Genomic DNA, 17,289 nt, shown 5'->3' with positions numbered 1-17,289 from the left:
AGGATGGTTACACTCTCCAGAGGTCCCTTCCACTTTAATATCTCTGCAGTTTTTTGATTCTTTTTATCCTATCATCATCACTGATGTTAAGCCTGGAAAGACCTTTTTCTTAGAAAGGCAAACTCTCTGGGGAAAACAATCTGGTATGGTAAACTGCATTATGTGAGTGTGCTTCTGCAAGTCTAGAGGTGGTTTGTGGTGACACATTTGTTATGGAAGAGAACTCTCCATTAGAGATGGAGGTTTTACATGATCAGCTCCTCTTCTCCCTCCTTTCCCAAACTCATTCATTTTGAGACAAAATATTATGCCAGTTAAAATGAGAAAACAAACCAAAACAAAGCATTAACTCCAAACTATTTGTTTCAGGGAAATCTAAGAATACCACTGGCCTTAGAGGAACAGAATAACATAAAGGATCCCTGGAGTTACTGCTGCATAGAAAAAGTGCAGAAGAGTGTGCTTTGCTGTTTGAAACTTACCATTGAAGGCAACATCCATTATAGAGACAGCATGTCTCTCGAACTTTTTGCTAAGTAGTGATCAGAGAGCTCTTCATACTTTACCTAGAGTTACATTTGAAGAGCAAATATACACCGCTCCAACAATAAGTGATTTACAATGCATGCTGTACTAGTTCAGTTATGGTGTGTGGTGTGTTTCCTTCCTGAAATTAAACTGTAACATTACAAATCCAACCTTCAGCACTGGAATCAAAGCGCAGTCTGAATCCTCGGGCATTTACTGATCCATCAGTAACAAACTTGACATAAGCAAAACTGTCAGAGGTATCCATAGCATCAGGGCGAGTATTACCGCAGTATCTGCCCAGCAAATTTCCTGCAAAAATCAAATACAGAAAGACAATTTGATATCAAAGATATTATTTCTGTTTCCATTTACATTGAAGGATCAATATTGGTGTCTAAGGAAAAGTTGGACGTGGTGCTTAGGGACATGGCTTAATGGGTGATATTGGTGGTAGGGGGATGGTTGGACCAGGTGATCTTGGGGTTCTTTTCCAACCTTAATGATTCTGTGATTCTGTGATCGCTTTCCAGTTTAACCAGACAGGCTTGAGTAAACTAGCAAAATCAAGCTATTGTTGGAAAATAGAACGGTTTCGTTTGCCTTTTTTTCCACAAGCAAGGCAAAGAGGAGCAAACTCTGTACGTTTGAAAGGGACATTTTATGCCCAATGTGGAATGCTTTAAGGAACCTTAGCTGAGGTTTCTTAGCATTATTAGGGAAGGGGTAAGAAACACTGCAACAATTCTCAGACCAGAAGCACTGTATTCTCGGATCTCCACAAAGTCGTTTGCACACTCAGAGGAGTTTTGAATATCTAGGTCTTCCAGTGTGATGGTAAGATAGTGGCCCCTGGGCCCCTGCAGAAACCATTCACATAGCAGGTTGTCTTGATAATGAAGGTCAGGATACCCCACACTTTGAACGATGCCAGTTTGTCCTGTCACTGTACCGCCACAGGGAGCTGCAAAAGCAAGAACATTGCTTGATAGCTTAAATGACTTCAGAAAGACCATCTGGTTTGTAGAAGAACACTCGAGACTTAAAGCTAAGGCACAAGCAACTCATTCTGTAACTGCAGTAATTGCTTTCTGACCAAAAATATTCCACATTTTCCTTTTAATTCATCCAGTCCTCAATTTATTTTTCTATTTATTTATTTTGTCATATACACCCTTCCATTGCAAGCATCCCTTCCTCTCTGTCCTGTCTCTCATTAATTTGAATAAACTCACAGATATCAAGGCCTATATTTTATCTCTACCCATATCCATATTTACCAGAAAAAACACCCTTCAGAAAAAGACTGAAAAAAACATCTAATTGTCAGTGTATACCACTCCTTGTGAGGCCTTCTCATAAGGAACCATTGCACAATTCAGGAAACAACTATTTAATATTTAATTTTCTCCCTGATGATTCATTTATCTGTGGTATCTGCAGATACAAACTCATAATACTACAGCTCCCAGCAAATAATATTCCCTGGTGAAATATATTGGATTTTACAGTATATTCTGTGTGTCTGGTAGATACAAACTTTTCATGACAATAACAATAGTGTATGTATTGTCTGCTTTGAGTGATTAGTGATTTTGGTATGCAGCTGAAATGATAGGTTAAATCTTTCTATGGATACATAAATACATTATAAATTGCAGCTTAGTATACTTACAACATTTTCTTGCAAGTCGCTTCAGTTTTCAGGTTCAGAAATATCACAGGACACTGTATTGGCTTTAGGGTTTGAGATTAACCAAATCAGCAAAATCCTGCATAAAGCGCAGTCTACTTTTTTGCCTTTGAGAAATTAACCGTCCTAGACTTTTTCTATGCAAGTGACACTAACATAATATCTGCTGGTCTTTGAAGGTTATTAACGTTATCAAAAACTAAAATGTACCCTCTTTCTGAATCTGTTAAAATACTATTTTTTTATTTGATTTTAGATCTTTGCTGGTCTTTTCTAGTTTCGTTTTTGCAGCTTGAGACCAAATAATTTAAAAATATTTCTTCTTCCAACTTACACATAACAATTCTTGCTACTCATTCCTTTTCTACTTCATTTTTGTGCTGCCCCTGTTTGTCTAGCACCATTGTTATTATACATTGATTTATATTTGCATACAGAAGTTCCTGAGTTGTTCTTCTGCTAACTTTGCAAATTTTTGCATTCACCTTTAGGTTCCTGCTCATGAAAGTGATGCTAATTTTGCATATTAAAAGTTAAATCATGCTACATGACTTTACTTGCCTTGACCTTTTTGCTACTGCCCCTTTGATAATTGTCTTTTACCAGAGATTACCCAGGCTTTGTTTCCATTTCTGCAGATATGATTAGTTTCCTATTCCCATAATTTCTGTCTCTTGCTAGATATAGAACATGTTGATGTTAACCCATATGATGATTCTGATGCATTAGCACTAACACTAATTGAAAGAGGCAAGTGGTGGTCAATCCACCTCTTATATATGTTTGAAGCCCCATTTCAAAAACCTGGTATTTGAGACCAAAGTCTTTTCTAAAATGAGAGAAATTGATAAATGCAAGCATTACCGATTGAGTATTTAGCATTGAATCCCACATGTGTGACACTGTCATCAGACCTGAACCTCAGGTACATGACAGCTCCTGAGGATCTCTGTGAGCCTGGGATCAGTCTTCCACAAAGCTTGGCAAGGACAGGAGCATTGGAGTCAGCGCCATCACGTAGCTCTAGGTAACTTAAAGTACAACTAGAAGAGGAGAGAATTTTCTGTTCAATGTATAGCAGTAGTTGTTTTAAATTAATTCCATAAGGGTACAAAGCCATGAAGCTGTAGTGAATTAGATCAGTCAGTTTCCATGCAGTGTGACCAGGACAGAATCAACGAGTTCATGATCAGTGATAGCCATCTAATATTTCGGTGAATAAAAGTGCTAGAAACATTGACAAAGATTCATCCAAAGCCCAGTCTATAATCAGATCAGATCTGACAGAAGCTTGTCCTTTGGAGGAGTATGAACAGCCCTAGCAAAGTAGTTGTGGCTATTCTTAACAGGAGTCTTTTGGTAGAATTCAGATTCAGCAGCTATTCCCTATTAAGTCTCTTTGATGACTGATGAATTGAGGAACGGATATAAGACAAATGAAAGGAATAAAAATTCAAATACGGAGGCCTACTTAGGCGGGCATAGAAAGACTCAAAACATCTTAACCAACAGCTTTGCTTTCAGAACGATGCAGCAGCCTGCAGAGGACATCCTGGGACGTCAGAGAGGAAGGACACCTTAAAGATTCTCCCTCCAGCTCCATTTTTTTCTGAACATGGCTTCAATGAAATTACATCAGCTGAAAACTAGGTCTTGTTTTATGCTTTGTGGAGGGGAGTTGGGGTCAATGTGCAAAACATGCAGACCCATTGCAACTCAGCAGACAGGCAATGGAGGAGGGAGGCAAATATTTATGGTGGTAATCCATTGGATTTAAAACTAGTTGGTAGTCACAATGAAAATATGAATATGAAAGGACTAGAGTGCGTAGATTTTTACAGAAAACACCTTTCTACCATGGATGCTTCCTCCCTGTCTGTTACATTTATCTCTACCATACACTGCAAAGTTCTGGGAATGTATACCAGTGACTTGATAGCTTCAGTGATCTATTCTAAAAATTTCCTAATCCCTTTTGATTGTAAATCTGGAAGTGTGCTCTGAGAGGAATTAGAGAAAGCAACAGGGAAAGAAAAATCAAAATTAAGTCTCTGAAGAAACACAGGCAAAATAATGTGGATATATACTTTGGTGAAGGTTCAATGTAAAACTGATCTTCAAATTGCAGCTCTACTGCATGTCCATTAGGAGCAGTTATGGTCCAGACACAGTCAACATGAGGGGGATAACTGTCCGGATAGTTGGGGGAGGATGTATATCCACTGGGGTTGAAATCATTGATATAAATATTCCCTCCACAATCTGGGAAAGAAAAGATCGCCAATAAAAAACATGTTAAGGAAGTGGGTGAGGCATCAAAAATATGAGTCATTACAACATTCCAGCACAGTTTCCTTTCAGTGTCATATAGCTACATCAAAAACATTTATTATTTTTTTTTATTACTTACTGTGGGAAATCATTTACCTAGCCTTCCTCATTTCCACATGTTCTGGTCCCTGAATTAAACTGCTATCAGGTCTTCCTTGGATTGCTTCAAAGCCAAGCAGGAAATATATTTTCTGCCTTATTCCTATCCCAATTCTTAAAGCTAGAAAGCCAACAGATCAGACTCATCAATGCTTCTGTGATTCTTTCCCTACTTCTGCTTTCCAAAAGTTGAAATGCTTGAAATGCCTGTTTGAGACAATAATGAATGCATGAGAGATGCCAGTCAGAGCAAACGTAAAGATTAGTTCAGGTCCTTTATTCTATTTTGACAGCTTTCTGTCAGACAAAAAAAAAATTGTTATAACAATGCTGGTAAACACAGGATTTTAGTCAAGCTTTCTAAACTGAAGTGGTAGAAACAGCATTATACAGCTTCACCTATTTCCTTTATGAATACCGGACAGAAATACTAACAATGATTCTTTGTGGCAGCAGGGAAAAGTAGGCAGAAAACAGGAAAAAAGGCACTTAAAAATGTGAGTAGTTTGACAGGTTACCTTAGTTTTGTTTAGTTACACTGTTTAGCAAGAGGCCTCCTGGTGTCCCAAGTGGCATGTGGCATGAATACAGTGGAATAACTGTAAACATCAAATCCCTGATTTACCCATGGGACCTGAGTCTTTTGTTTTTTCATTTTTTGAAAAATGTTAGCTCAGGCAGGGAATGTTATTTTCTCAGCTGAGAGAAAAACTTGTGAGAAATGTTATCACCTTTCCAGACATAATTGCCTACATCATTGCTGACATTACTTAGCATTTGCACTGGGTAGTGTATGTCCAAAATAATGCTCTTGTTTCTAGGCTTTTTTTCCTTTCCTGCATGAATTATGAACAGCTCTCCTTTATTTCAGATGCTACTTTCCCACCAAAGCTTTCCCTGCCATAAGGTTTCCCTGTCTGTTGGGATTTATAACAAGAACCTCATTTAAGAGGACAAATTGCGAGTTATTTCTATTGAGTTGCAGAAGTTATGTTTATTTTCTAGACTTACCTAGGCTCTTAGCCTCATATTTCAGTTTGAATCCTTGACCTTCATTCCTGCTGTCAGAAATGAAGTGCACAAATAGCTGATTGTCTGTGGTGTACATGGTAGAAATGGGGCTGCTTCCACAAAAGCGACCATTCCCCCTTCCAGACACCAAAGGTGGGACAGCAGCATCTAACCCATTCTTCAGCTAGAAAAAGAAAAATTGCTAAGGTCATGCAAGATTTGAGTAGACTCCATCTCAATGCTCCCAGCCGTAGGGGAAAACAATTATTAATTGATTAATTAATGCACAGCAATAAGTAAGACAGAGAGAGAAATTATATCATCTGTGGTATTTCAGTTTGGTATTTCCACCTCCCAGGAGCCTGGGCTGCCTCACAGACACTAAAATTGTAAGATTCAGAACCTCTAACACCTTTGAGCATTTAGGTCTACTAAGATGATTGGGGGACTGGAGCATCTGTCATACAAGGAGACGCTGAGTGAGCTGGGCCTATTTAGCTTGGAGAAGAGAAGGCTGAGAGGGAGTCTTATCAATGTGTATAAATGTCTGAAGGGAGGGGATCAAAATGATGGGGCCAAGCTTTTTTCAGTAGTGCCCAGTGACAGGACAAGAGGCAACCGGCACAAACTGAAGCACAGGAAGTTCCAGCTCAATATGAGAAAGTACCTCTTTACTGTGAGGGTGACAGAGCACTGGGAACGGGTTGCCCAGAGAGGCTGTGCAGTCTCCTTCTCTGGAGATATTCAAAATCCACCTGGATGTAGACCTGTGCAATGTGCTCTAGGTGATCCTGCTTGGCAGGGGGGTTAGACTACATAATCCTCAGAGATCCCTTCCAACCTCAACCATTCTGTGATTCGGGGACCTAGCCAATAACCTCACCTCTACATAATCTCCATGGTTGCAGGAAGCATCCTCACTCTTAACCTGGAAAGGGTGTTCAAAATGGACAGCAATGACAAATCCAGAGGTTACCAGTACATGCCAGGAACAATTCAGATTAGGAGAATAATCTTGAGGGTAGTGGGGTGATGTGATCACACCCCTGTCTGCATGCAAATAGCCTCCACAACCTGGGAGAAAGGAGTTGAAGGAAAGGGAAAATATTAGTGTCAACTGTTTATTTGGAAAAAAACCACCTCTCTCCTAAAGGGAAGATGTGAAAGGTAAAAGCACATGAAGAATTGAAGGCCATAGAGCAATGCACACAATGAATGATCTCCCAAATACAAACTAGTAGATTGCAAGATGACACACACCAAACATCTTGACACTTAAACTCAGTTCTCAGACTTAACAGAAAAGTAAGCACGGCCTCTGTGCCAAGGACCTGCATGAGCAAATGCTTATGATGTCTGAGTTCACTGCTTCATGGACTAAACCACTGTCACCTACTGTCAAGATAGATTTCAGTAATAAAAAGTTCTCCTGGCTTCCCATTGTTATTGTGACACCTTCCTTGGTGCCTCAGCCCATTCAGGAATCTGTTACCAGCCCGAAGTGCGTGTGGGAGGAGTGCCTTTGCAAATTGCTTATTTCTGCAGGAATTTACACAGCTCTCAACGTCTCTCTCTCTCTCTGTTTAGTGTCTATGCTTTGAGTCATTTACTTCCTTCTCTTAGCTGGGAATTCTTTCTCTTTCACTCTTCAGCTGAGCTGTTCTAATCTTTTGCGAAACCTTTTTCTAACCTCTGAAAAGTAACTAGTCTGTTTGAATCATGCTTTACTGCATAACCTTGCTGGACAAATAGCAAATTGTACCTCTGCAAAGTCAGAGATTTTTAATGTATATCTGTGAGACCTGGATAATTGATCTGTGTGATTAATGGCATAGATTGTAGACAGCTGCTAAAAATGTCATTACAAGTCTTTTCTTTCCTTTTCCAGTTGTTAGCAGCAAGGCAGACATTTATCTAGGGAAAAAGAGAAACAAATCTTACTTTTGTAATATGAGGAATTAAACCCAGCTCCAGTGATACTGCCATCTGACAGGAAGTGGATGAACATAGTCTCTCCAGTTGATCTTATTGGCCCAGGAGGTTCTCGTCCGCACAGAATAGCCAGCACTGGAGAAAGACTAGTGTCTCCTGGAATCAAAAGAAGAAATGTAAATATTAAAATGAAATCACTTCACTTTGCCTTTTGTTCACTGTGGCTCTCATACTTTCAGGCAGGTACTTTTCAAGATTTTTAAACCCTCACAGACTGAGAAATATTTTTACAGACAAACAAATATTTTGCAAAACTTTACTACTTTTGTTTAAACTAGCAGAATGTCTCAACATAGAGGAAGAATACTGGTGTAGATGCTGTTCCTATTGCTATCTGGATTACGTAAGCTCTATGGACAAGAGACTTCACAGTGCTGGGACCTATTTAGCTATTACCGTTTCATGCTATTCGGGTAGGGCAAGATTGGCTTCTCACCATCTCGGATAATAAGTTTGTCATAGTTGCATGAGCTGTGAGATTCTATGTCCAGAGACAGGACGTTAAACTCCACAGTGGATCCAGGAGCTCTGATAAGCCACACACAGTCAGCAAAATTTCTGTAATTCATGGGCCAGCCCGGCGAGAAGAGGAATGAAGGTGTTTCTTCAGTTGTTACAATCCCTCCACATGCACCTATGATATACAAGAAGACAAGAATGAAAGCATCCTCTTTTTAAATTTAACATTTCCCCTGTATAATTTGACAGTCATTAAGCAGAACGGGGGCAGAATGATAGTGTATGTAGTCACAGGAAGGCATTTCTTCAAGCATTGCTTTGATTTGGACTGGGACAAAAAGACTGAAAATACAGACCTATAAGGACTGTATATATTCCTGTGCTACATGGTGTAGTAGTGATGTGACCTATTTTACCATGAGGAATATCTACAAAATGTCCTAAGAGTCCTACCGCAGTTTAACACAGGTTGTACTTCAGAAAGGAAGGGTGTGTACACAACCAGTAATACATAAACAATTTAGACCCTCTTCAAACTGAAATGCTTTTCTTTCAGCTGTAAATTTAAGGCAAGATGGACTCCTTGCTGAGATACATAGTGGTTCAGTGCCCTGCTAGAGCATAAAACCGTTACATACTGCTACTATGCTGCAGAGCCCCAGGGATCAGTAGTCCCTCTGTCCCTAGGAATTTGCCTTTAGATTTAGAAAGAAGGCACTGCACTATGTCCCAGATAGTCTTAACTTTCTCTTGTTGAACTTGCTCAGAGAAAACTAATAGTATAATAAACACACTCCCTCTCCTTCCACGAATTATTTCTCAAAGAGATACATGATCATACTGAGCATATTCTATTTATGAATACATGACGCAGTCTAGTGTAAGGTTTCAAATCATAATGGCCACTGATTTAAGAATAGTCTTTCAAGAGGAATACCTTTTCATGAAAGCATATAAAATGTTTACTTAGGGCTAAACAGTTAAGAGCTAGGGCTTCCTCTTGTGGGGAGGATTTTGTTTTGTTTTGTTTTTAAAGTAAAGCTCAGTATAGGACTGGCTATGTCACTTTTAACCACATAATCCACTGAAAACTCACCTCTAGCAATGGTGTGTGTAGCAGCAGAAGCATCTACTGCATACCACTCCAAAAGAAAGCCTTTTCCAGTCACAGATGAATCTGACTGGAACTGGATTGTCATTGAGCTGCCAGAGGATGCAAAAGAAGCAGGATCTGCACCACAGTATGTTGCAAGAGGTCGAGAATAGATGGTGGGCCCATCATAAACCTGCAATGAGAAAAAGACAGTGAAAATGTTACTCTTCACAGAGGCAGATTTCATTCTCCTCATAGCCAGCAAGTTTCCAAGGAGAAAATTACCCTCTTTAAATGAGCAAGAAGGATTTGGATGATCTTTCAGCAAATCCCAGTTAGAGAGAAACCCCTCTTATAAAAAGAGAACAAAATCTCTTCCATTATACAGTGTTATTTACGAAGCTTTCATAGAAGAAGGATCTGAACAGAACCCATCAATCTCAGCTCATTCCCCATCACAGGGTTGCTCTTTGGGTACAATGACTGGCATCCCATTTGAAAAAAAAGTCCACTGGCACAATCTTGTTCCTTGCTGAGGGAAAAGTGATATGATCTACAGATAAAAAGGTATTGTTTTCTTTTTTTTTTTTTTTTTTCTCCTGAGGAATACTTATATTTTAAATTCTATCAAATAAGTATGTAATAATGTATTTCTATTTTATGTATTAATAAGCCAAATTCTTGGTAGTTAAAAGATGTTTCTCTTTTGCTACCTTTCAAATCTATTTTTGTTCTTGTCCTCCTCCCCCCCCCCCAAAAAAAAAAAAAAGCCAAGTAAACTGGGAAATATAAATAAATATTATTATAACATTGAAAATCTGATCCTTGAGTCACCCACTGGATGTCTAGCTGATGTAAGAAACTACTTTTGCTTTTAGATGGACAGACAAAAAGCCAGGCTGAATTAAAAGAAATAAGATACCATTAACATCTGACATGAGACGAAGGAAAAAGCTACATTTCCTTTATGAACTAATATTAAATTTTGATGTCAGTGGATTAACAAGGAAATGAGTATTAAATATGTTAAACTAGTATTAACTTTCTTGTTCCAAAAGGTGAAAGCAAAGGATAATTATTGTCAACTGGTTTAAAAAACAAACAAACAACAACAAAAACACAAAACAACAAACTTTATTTAACTAAGTAGTTGTGCTTAAGTTTAGAAAGAAGTTTTTACCTCTACTACTCCATTTTGCCTAGCATCATGCTTACTGTGTTTTTCAGCCTGAAAAAGCTTGTCTATATTATAGAAAAACAATAAACAAGAAGAAAGAGGCAACTTCCTACTGCCAACAGCACATTATTGATCCAGAGATCAAAACAGGTGCAAGAAAAGGATTGTTCTCTGCAGGCTTTTAAAATAACCTTATTTTATAGGTATTGAGATGTCCATTATGGAATTATTTTTAATAAATTTCAAACGTACAGCTTGGAAATAACTGTTAGGGAGCCATAGAGTATGTATCCCTTCCTATACCTAATAATTATTGAAAAGAGGGCATGGCAAAGCCAATGAGTCCCAACCAGATCCTCGGAAATTCATCTTGTAGGTGTCTTTGTTCATCATTTTTATCAAAGCTAAATGAAATTAAAGAATTTCTTACAATAAAATCACCTTTAGCTTGTCGTAACGGCATCTGTGATGATTTTCAATATCCATCTCCAGGATACGGCCATGGATAACTTGTGAAGCATTGGCACTTATCCGCCACTGGTAATCAGAATTGTGAGGGTAGCTTCTTGGCCACTGTGGTGAAGCTATTTGTCCTCTGTTTCCCACAATGTCATTTCCGTACACTGAAAAACAAGCAAGAGATAACTAATCTCTTCTTCACATAGATTAAAAGAAGCATTGGGGCCCATTCTGGAATAAAGCTTTCATTTTAGCCCTTCTTATTTAATTTACTTAGGGCTAGACAGTGCTGGAAGGCATAGATTTCTGTGTCAGTCCTAGAGCACACACCTAATTATTTTCTTGTTGTGAGGGATGCAGTGTGCCCTTATCTGAAGGAAATTACCCATTTGAGCCATGTAGCTCTACATCTAGGAAAGATGGGAACATGGCATAGCTAAATTCCCTCCTCACCTTGCCTACATCATGTTTGTTTCTTCCCAAGAAGCATTAAATAAGAAAATGTTGGTATTTTTTTTTTAATGCTTTTGTGTGTTCTGGTGAAAAACGGGTTTGATTCTACTGAGCTCTGACTTAACGATAATTCCATTTGAAAATGAGTAGTAAAAGTCATAAAGTCATAAAGGAAGATGGTTAGAAGTTTAGCTGGCTTAGTCAGAATTGCTGTGGATGTCTGGCTTCAGCAGCCTGTTCATGCAGTGAGTTGTACTGATGTTTGCAATGGTTCCTTGCGGCTTTGAATCTATGAACTGGCATCATTTCCTTTTCTTCTAATTCTGCTATTTGTTTAATGTTATCTAGATACAAACCAGAAGATGGACACTGTTGTACTCAAAAAAGCAAAATGAAAAGCTGGGAAATAAATGCTTTTTTTTTAATTTGTTAATTGCTTAATAAATGGCAACAAAAACATTGGCTATGATTGCTTTCTCTCATATAGCACAGATATATGGTCAGATATTTTAAACTCCAACAGACTACTTGTTAACTTGGGCTAAAATTAATTTTGTAGCATATAGTTCTTATTCCTATCTTCACAGTACTTCACAATACTGCTGAAGGGAGAATCTGAAAACCAGGTGATAAACTGTTAGAAAACAGTCAGTGAAATAGAGAACATTTTATTTTCTCAATCCACGGAGTTTTTTTGTTTCTGAAAGGATAATATGATCAATTCGAAAAAATATTGTTATGATAATTTTAAAGGATAGAATTTCATGTCTAATTCATCTGATTATGTAATACTTGACACATTTGCATACGCACAAGTTTTGTAGATATTTTATAACATATTTTTAAGCAAATTCACAGCCTTGCTGACATCAATGAACATCTTCTAATAGTCTTTCCAGGGCCAAACATTCAGTTTTTTGAATCATTTTGGAAGCGTTACAAACGAACGATAGTTTTCAATTAAATAGCATTTACTTACAGTGAGAGAACGTGGCCCTGAAGCCAACACCAGTGCCTGAGCTGTCTGAGACAAATTTAACCCACAGGATATGTCCAACAGTAGATGTGTAATTCAAAGGTAAGGAGCCTCCACAGAATCGTCCTGCCAGCCTGCCTGTAGCATTCTCTTCGCGAATTTCCAGGTAATCTTTGGTGCAGCCATTACTAAATTCCACCTGAAATGCTCTGTTTCAATAGCAGTAGAAGAGCATTAGCAGACATATAAGTGAAACATATTTCAGAGTTTCCCCTGCCAGGCTACAAATCCTCCTGCAGCTATTATCCTGCCATAACAGCTAAGAGCACAGCAACCGTCCAGAACCCAGAAGTTCCTGCTCTTTACCTTGTGTTGCTGATACAGGGCTTGCTCCTTTCTGGCCTCTTATTTTATGACAGAGCTTCAGTTTGTAAAGTTAAAATTTGTAAAGAGTTCCCAAACTTTTTAAATTCAATCTTAAGAGTTCTCAAGTTTTTAATATTTGTTGGTTCTCCAACAACCATGAAACACAGAAAGCCCCTGAAATATTAAAGAGATTTTTAATATAAGCCCAGGTCAGAATTTAACACCTATTGGATGCAGAAAATACTTTTAGCCTTAAAATCAGTTTGCATCCCCTACATTTGAATATTATTTCAGTACACTCTCTGGTGAGAAAATAATTTCCAGAGGCCTAGATTCATTTGTAGTTGACACCTCAAAGCCCCAAAGTCCCTTAGCATTTTCTCCAGAATTATGAAATATTGCCTCTATGCCCTCTCTGCATTTCACATGGCCGGTTCTGAAAATAAATAAATAAATAAATAAATACTCTTAACTCTTCTAAAACAATTTTTACCTTAGAACAGGAATGGGACTTAGACATCAAATTCTAAATTCTTGATTATTGTACTGAGCAGAATGCTAAATAATATTCTAAAAAACATTATCTATTATTCTAAGTGAAGTGCTTTGATTCAATCCAAAATACTTTCCAGAAGCTGGCTATGAATATCCAGCAAAGATTCCAGTGAGGCCTCTTATAACAAACGCTCCAAAACATTTGTGCTTTCTGATTTTCTGGTAACAACTCCTCCCCTCCAGTCCTGAATACAGCCATATGTGTTCAGGGTACAGATGCTGTGGAATGGTTCCAACCACTCATCTGGATATACTTCAGACTAATTTAAAGCTAAACCTCAAATTGCAAGACAGGCATTTCTGTTCAGACTGAGCTGAAGAAAATGAATACCTCATGCCAACAAAACTTTATAAAAACCTAATATTAAATTAAATAAATACTGCTTTCTCACACAACGACTCCATGCTTTCCAGTATTTTCAGCTTGCTTTTCAGCTATGTGTAACTTTAAAAAAAAAAAAAGTGTCTACATCTACTAAGTATCACTTTATCTATCTAAATATATGTTCTGCTGATAGTTTCTGCTTCACACTAGATTTCTGTTTTTGTTCTGAAAAGCTGCTATTCATTATTTTGTAGCGAATATTTTAGAAAAGGTTTTCAGGCTGTAGTGCTTATTCTGTGCTTCACTGAGTAAAGGAGGAATATAATGTCCTTTTCATTGCGTTAGTGAATCAGCATGTGTCTAACAAATTGTACCTTATGCGGTCAACTTGTTATTGGGTAAGTTTTCCTTTTGTCCTGATAACTGTAAATGCAAATTTCAGACTTTTCTATTTCTGCTGATCCCTGATAAGGTTTACTAAGGGTCAGTGCTCTGTTTCTTGGCATCAGCCACTCTTTGATGCTGGGAAACAGAGAAGCTCAGAAATCCATATGACGGGCAAAGGACAACCTAACTACTCTGGTAAAGGACTCCATATTGTTCTGTGGATCACACATAACTTTCCTGTCTGAGGTCTTCAAAGGAAAGTTACTTTGCTGAAGGGAAAATTTCCTTAGGATACTATCCTGGTCCCTGTTGTACCTTCATTGCTGTAATTGTCCTTATGGTTGGAAAAAATTTGAAGACTTTAATATCAATTCTAACCCTACAATCTGTGGAGTACTTGGGCTCTTTATATGACTTAGCTATATAATAAACACTATGATGAATCTTGTAGTAAGGAAATAGTAGGAGTTTCCTTTGTAAAGAAAAGGTACAATAACACTAAATTTCCTCTTCTTGTTTATATGTGAGTGAAAACTAGCTTCTCCAGCATCCCATGTTGTTCAAACAATAAATCACCTATTTATATCACACCGTATATGCCCTAATATAATAAACAATGACTAAGATGGGAGAATACCAGCTGACACCAACCACTGCTGTGTTCTCTTTCCAAGTGACTATAAAAGCATGTTTCAGCTTTATCATCTGGTAATTACATTTCCTAATAAACACAGAGCATCCTTCCTTCAGCTCTGTTAAAGTGTTGAATAATAACCCCTGGCAATGCATTTACATGAAGGACAGCTGTAGCCGGTTGCCAGGGGAGCTGAGAATTGTCCAGACACACTCAGTGTTGAGCGGATATGACTCGGGATAGCCAGGGCTGTTGAAAGCTCCTCTGTCCATGTGGAAAGTACCTCCGCAGGCTGCAACAAGAAGGAGACAGCAGAGTCTTGAGAAAGATGACATAGGAAAAATACCTTGATGGAGCCAGAGCATTTGCTAATCAAGAAAGCATTTCGCCTTGTCTCGTTGTTCTTTAGCTTGTTGATACCCTTATTGAGACCTTATCCAAAAAGAGGGAAGGCAACAGAAGATTTTAAAAGAGGGAATGTCAGAGAGCCAAAAGGATACAAGATCTGGTCTTTTTCTTAAAAATAAGAGCCTTAAGCCAGCAGCACCTGCCATATGGACTTACATGATGATGACGCAGCATAGGTGGCATGAAAGCCCCTGGCAGTAACGTTGTTGTTGGAGATGAAGTTGACTACCAAGGCATTACCAAAAGAAGTGATAGGATGTGGCATGGTTGTGCCACAGTAACGGCCTAAAAGAGAACAATCCAGAGAGGAAAAAAGCAGTGTTTGCATGTAATTACTATTGATAATGTAACATTTGGGGTTAATGCCTGAGAGCAGCCAAAAGTAAAATTTTTTGCTTACAATTGTAGTTGTCAGTTAGATCTACATAAAAATGAAATGCCCGTTTTATTAGCAAAGAACTCAACTCTGGTAGACTTTTTCTTTTTTTAAACTGAGGAAGAATTTGAACCTGGACCTCCTGCACCCCAAGCACCTTAGTTAAGTCACTGTCTATCCTGTCACTGAACTCTTTTGCATTCACTCTATCCAGAAATTACAGCCTTACTAAATTTACAAAATTATCCCAACAAATACATCTGCCAGTAGCTCCCATTTCTCTGTTTATGATGAAAACAACAAGTGAGAAATAACACACCAGTTCGCCTGTAATGGACTGTAACATGGAGATTAAGAATATGAATCATGATTTAGCAGAAAGGCATCTGAAAGGAAAAAGAAAGGTAGCAGATCGTGTCCTTGTCCTCTTGCCAGGTGAATGCTAAGGGTAGGTGGCAAAAAAATGACTTCTGCTCACTGTTACAAGCCATTTATTTTGAGTGCAACACCACTCCTGCCAAGAGATTATATACAAAAGTAGTATAAGGGAGAACAGAATCTATCGTGCATTCTGAATTTGCCAGGAGGGAATTTGTGACAACCCTGGGGATGTCTGTGGCCAGGTCTGTCTCATGACTTCCTAGCAGTGTAAGCACTGCATTTTGTTGTTCCAGGCTGCTCCTGCCACTCGAAAGTGATGGCTCTGGGAAGACATGCAGGGAGAATGCTGTAGAAAAATCAGGAACAAGCAGAAAGTCAGGCTTTCCAGGGCTTGAGGAAAATCCATCTATCCATTTTGTGCTCCCAGAAATCTGCAGCTTTCTTCACCTATGTTTAGTATGGACTCTACAGTGGGAGTTACATTACAGAATCATAGAATGATTCAGGTTGGAAAAGACCTCTAAGATCTAGTCCAACCTCTGACCTAACACTAACAAGTCCTCCACTAAACCATATCACTAAGCTCTACATCTAAACGTCTTTTAAAGACCTCCAGGGATGGTGACTCAACCGCTTCCCTGGGCAGCCTATTCCAATGCAGCACAACCCTTTCAGTAAAGAAATTTCTCCAAATATTCAACGTAAACCTCTCCTGGTACAACTTGAGGCCATTTCCTCTTGCCCTGTCACTTGTAGCTCTGGCAAAGAGACCGCACCCCACCCTGCTACAACCTCCTTTGAGGCAGTTGCAGTGACAATCCTCCCTAACATACTGGGCTACCCCCCTGCCTCTCCTTCCTAGCCTATCCCTTCTGAAGAGTTTGTAGAGCCCTTGAGTTGGGCTAGCAATCCGTTATGTTCCTGTACTGTTAACCTGGAATTCAATTTAAACTGAATTGCTTGGTTCCCCATATTGTTCTGCTGAAGAGGAAGGAAAAGGCAGCAGGAGTCAACTCTACATTGCAAGCGAGCAGAAGGGTACAGTCAGAGCCTGAGAGGACCATGCTGTTCTCAGTGACGACTTATCCCTCCGCCCACAGTCTCCTCTGACTACCCTGGCCACTGGAAAAAATAAATAAATCCTTGAAGCAGGAAGACACAAAGACCTGCTTACTTTGGGTGCAATCCTATATATGAAATAAGCAAGACAATGGTACAGTACCTCGAAGAGGAGCCTCATAGTTATTCCCATCCAAAATCTCCACAAAATCCTTCGTACAGTTTTGTGTATTGCTTTCAATAGCAAAATCAGTGAAGGAGAGTGTGATGTGGTTGACTGGCAACAGCAAAGAGAAAAACTTTAAAAGGTGTTTGGCATTTAGTGAAGAAATAACTACACGTAAACAAATGTACTGTCTTTTCCGAAGTCAATCAGTCCCCATAAAGCATAACATTTGAACTAGTTTCATACTTGATATGTGGAGTGAATTTCATGGAAGTGCATTAATCCTTACTGCAAAGGTCCTGGTAAATCTCTTCATGTTTCAGTACTTTCTAACACAATTAGTATTAGAAGCATGGGATTA

General features: G+C 38.7%; 1 protein-coding gene across 4 annotated transcripts in view; it reads right to left on the bottom strand.

The window, feature by feature from the left end:
• The window catches only part of CUBN (cubilin), a 144,964-nt gene that overhangs the window by 43,506 nt on the left and 84,169 nt on the right, over nucleotides 1-17,289 (bottom strand). For 3 of the 4 annotated variants that reach the window (XM_048061817.2, XM_048061819.2, XM_066991665.1), the window contains 14 exons: nucleotides 16,926-17,039; nucleotides 15,103-15,231; nucleotides 14,698-14,830; nucleotides 12,275-12,480; nucleotides 10,825-11,006; nucleotides 9,210-9,399; nucleotides 8,091-8,288; nucleotides 7,604-7,750; nucleotides 6,546-6,736; nucleotides 5,663-5,846; nucleotides 4,309-4,483; nucleotides 3,086-3,264; nucleotides 1,283-1,492; nucleotides 700-840 (listed from right to left, as the gene is read on the bottom strand). In XM_048061817.2, coding sequence (XP_047917774.2) covers nucleotides 700-840; nucleotides 1,283-1,492; nucleotides 3,086-3,264; nucleotides 4,309-4,483; nucleotides 5,663-5,846; nucleotides 6,546-6,736; nucleotides 7,604-7,750; nucleotides 8,091-8,288; nucleotides 9,210-9,399; nucleotides 10,825-11,006; nucleotides 12,275-12,480; nucleotides 14,698-14,830; nucleotides 15,103-15,231; nucleotides 16,926-17,039 — 2,379 coding nt within the window. The remainder of the gene's footprint in view (nucleotides 1-699; nucleotides 841-1,282; nucleotides 1,493-3,085; nucleotides 3,265-4,308; nucleotides 4,484-5,662; nucleotides 5,847-6,545; nucleotides 6,737-7,603; nucleotides 7,751-8,090; nucleotides 8,289-9,209; nucleotides 9,400-10,824; nucleotides 11,007-12,274; nucleotides 12,481-14,697; nucleotides 14,831-15,102; nucleotides 15,232-16,925; nucleotides 17,040-17,289) is intronic. The other variant, XM_048061818.2, reaches the window with a different exon arrangement.

The sequence above is a fragment of the Anser cygnoides genome, chromosome 2 (assembly GCF_040182565.1).
Source record: "Anser cygnoides isolate HZ-2024a breed goose chromosome 2, Taihu_goose_T2T_genome, whole genome shotgun sequence".
Lineage (NCBI taxonomy): Eukaryota > Metazoa > Chordata > Aves > Anseriformes > Anatidae > Anser > Anser cygnoides.
The sequence above is the reverse complement of the archived record's forward strand: the minus strand, read 5'-3'. Positions and strand labels throughout refer to the sequence as shown.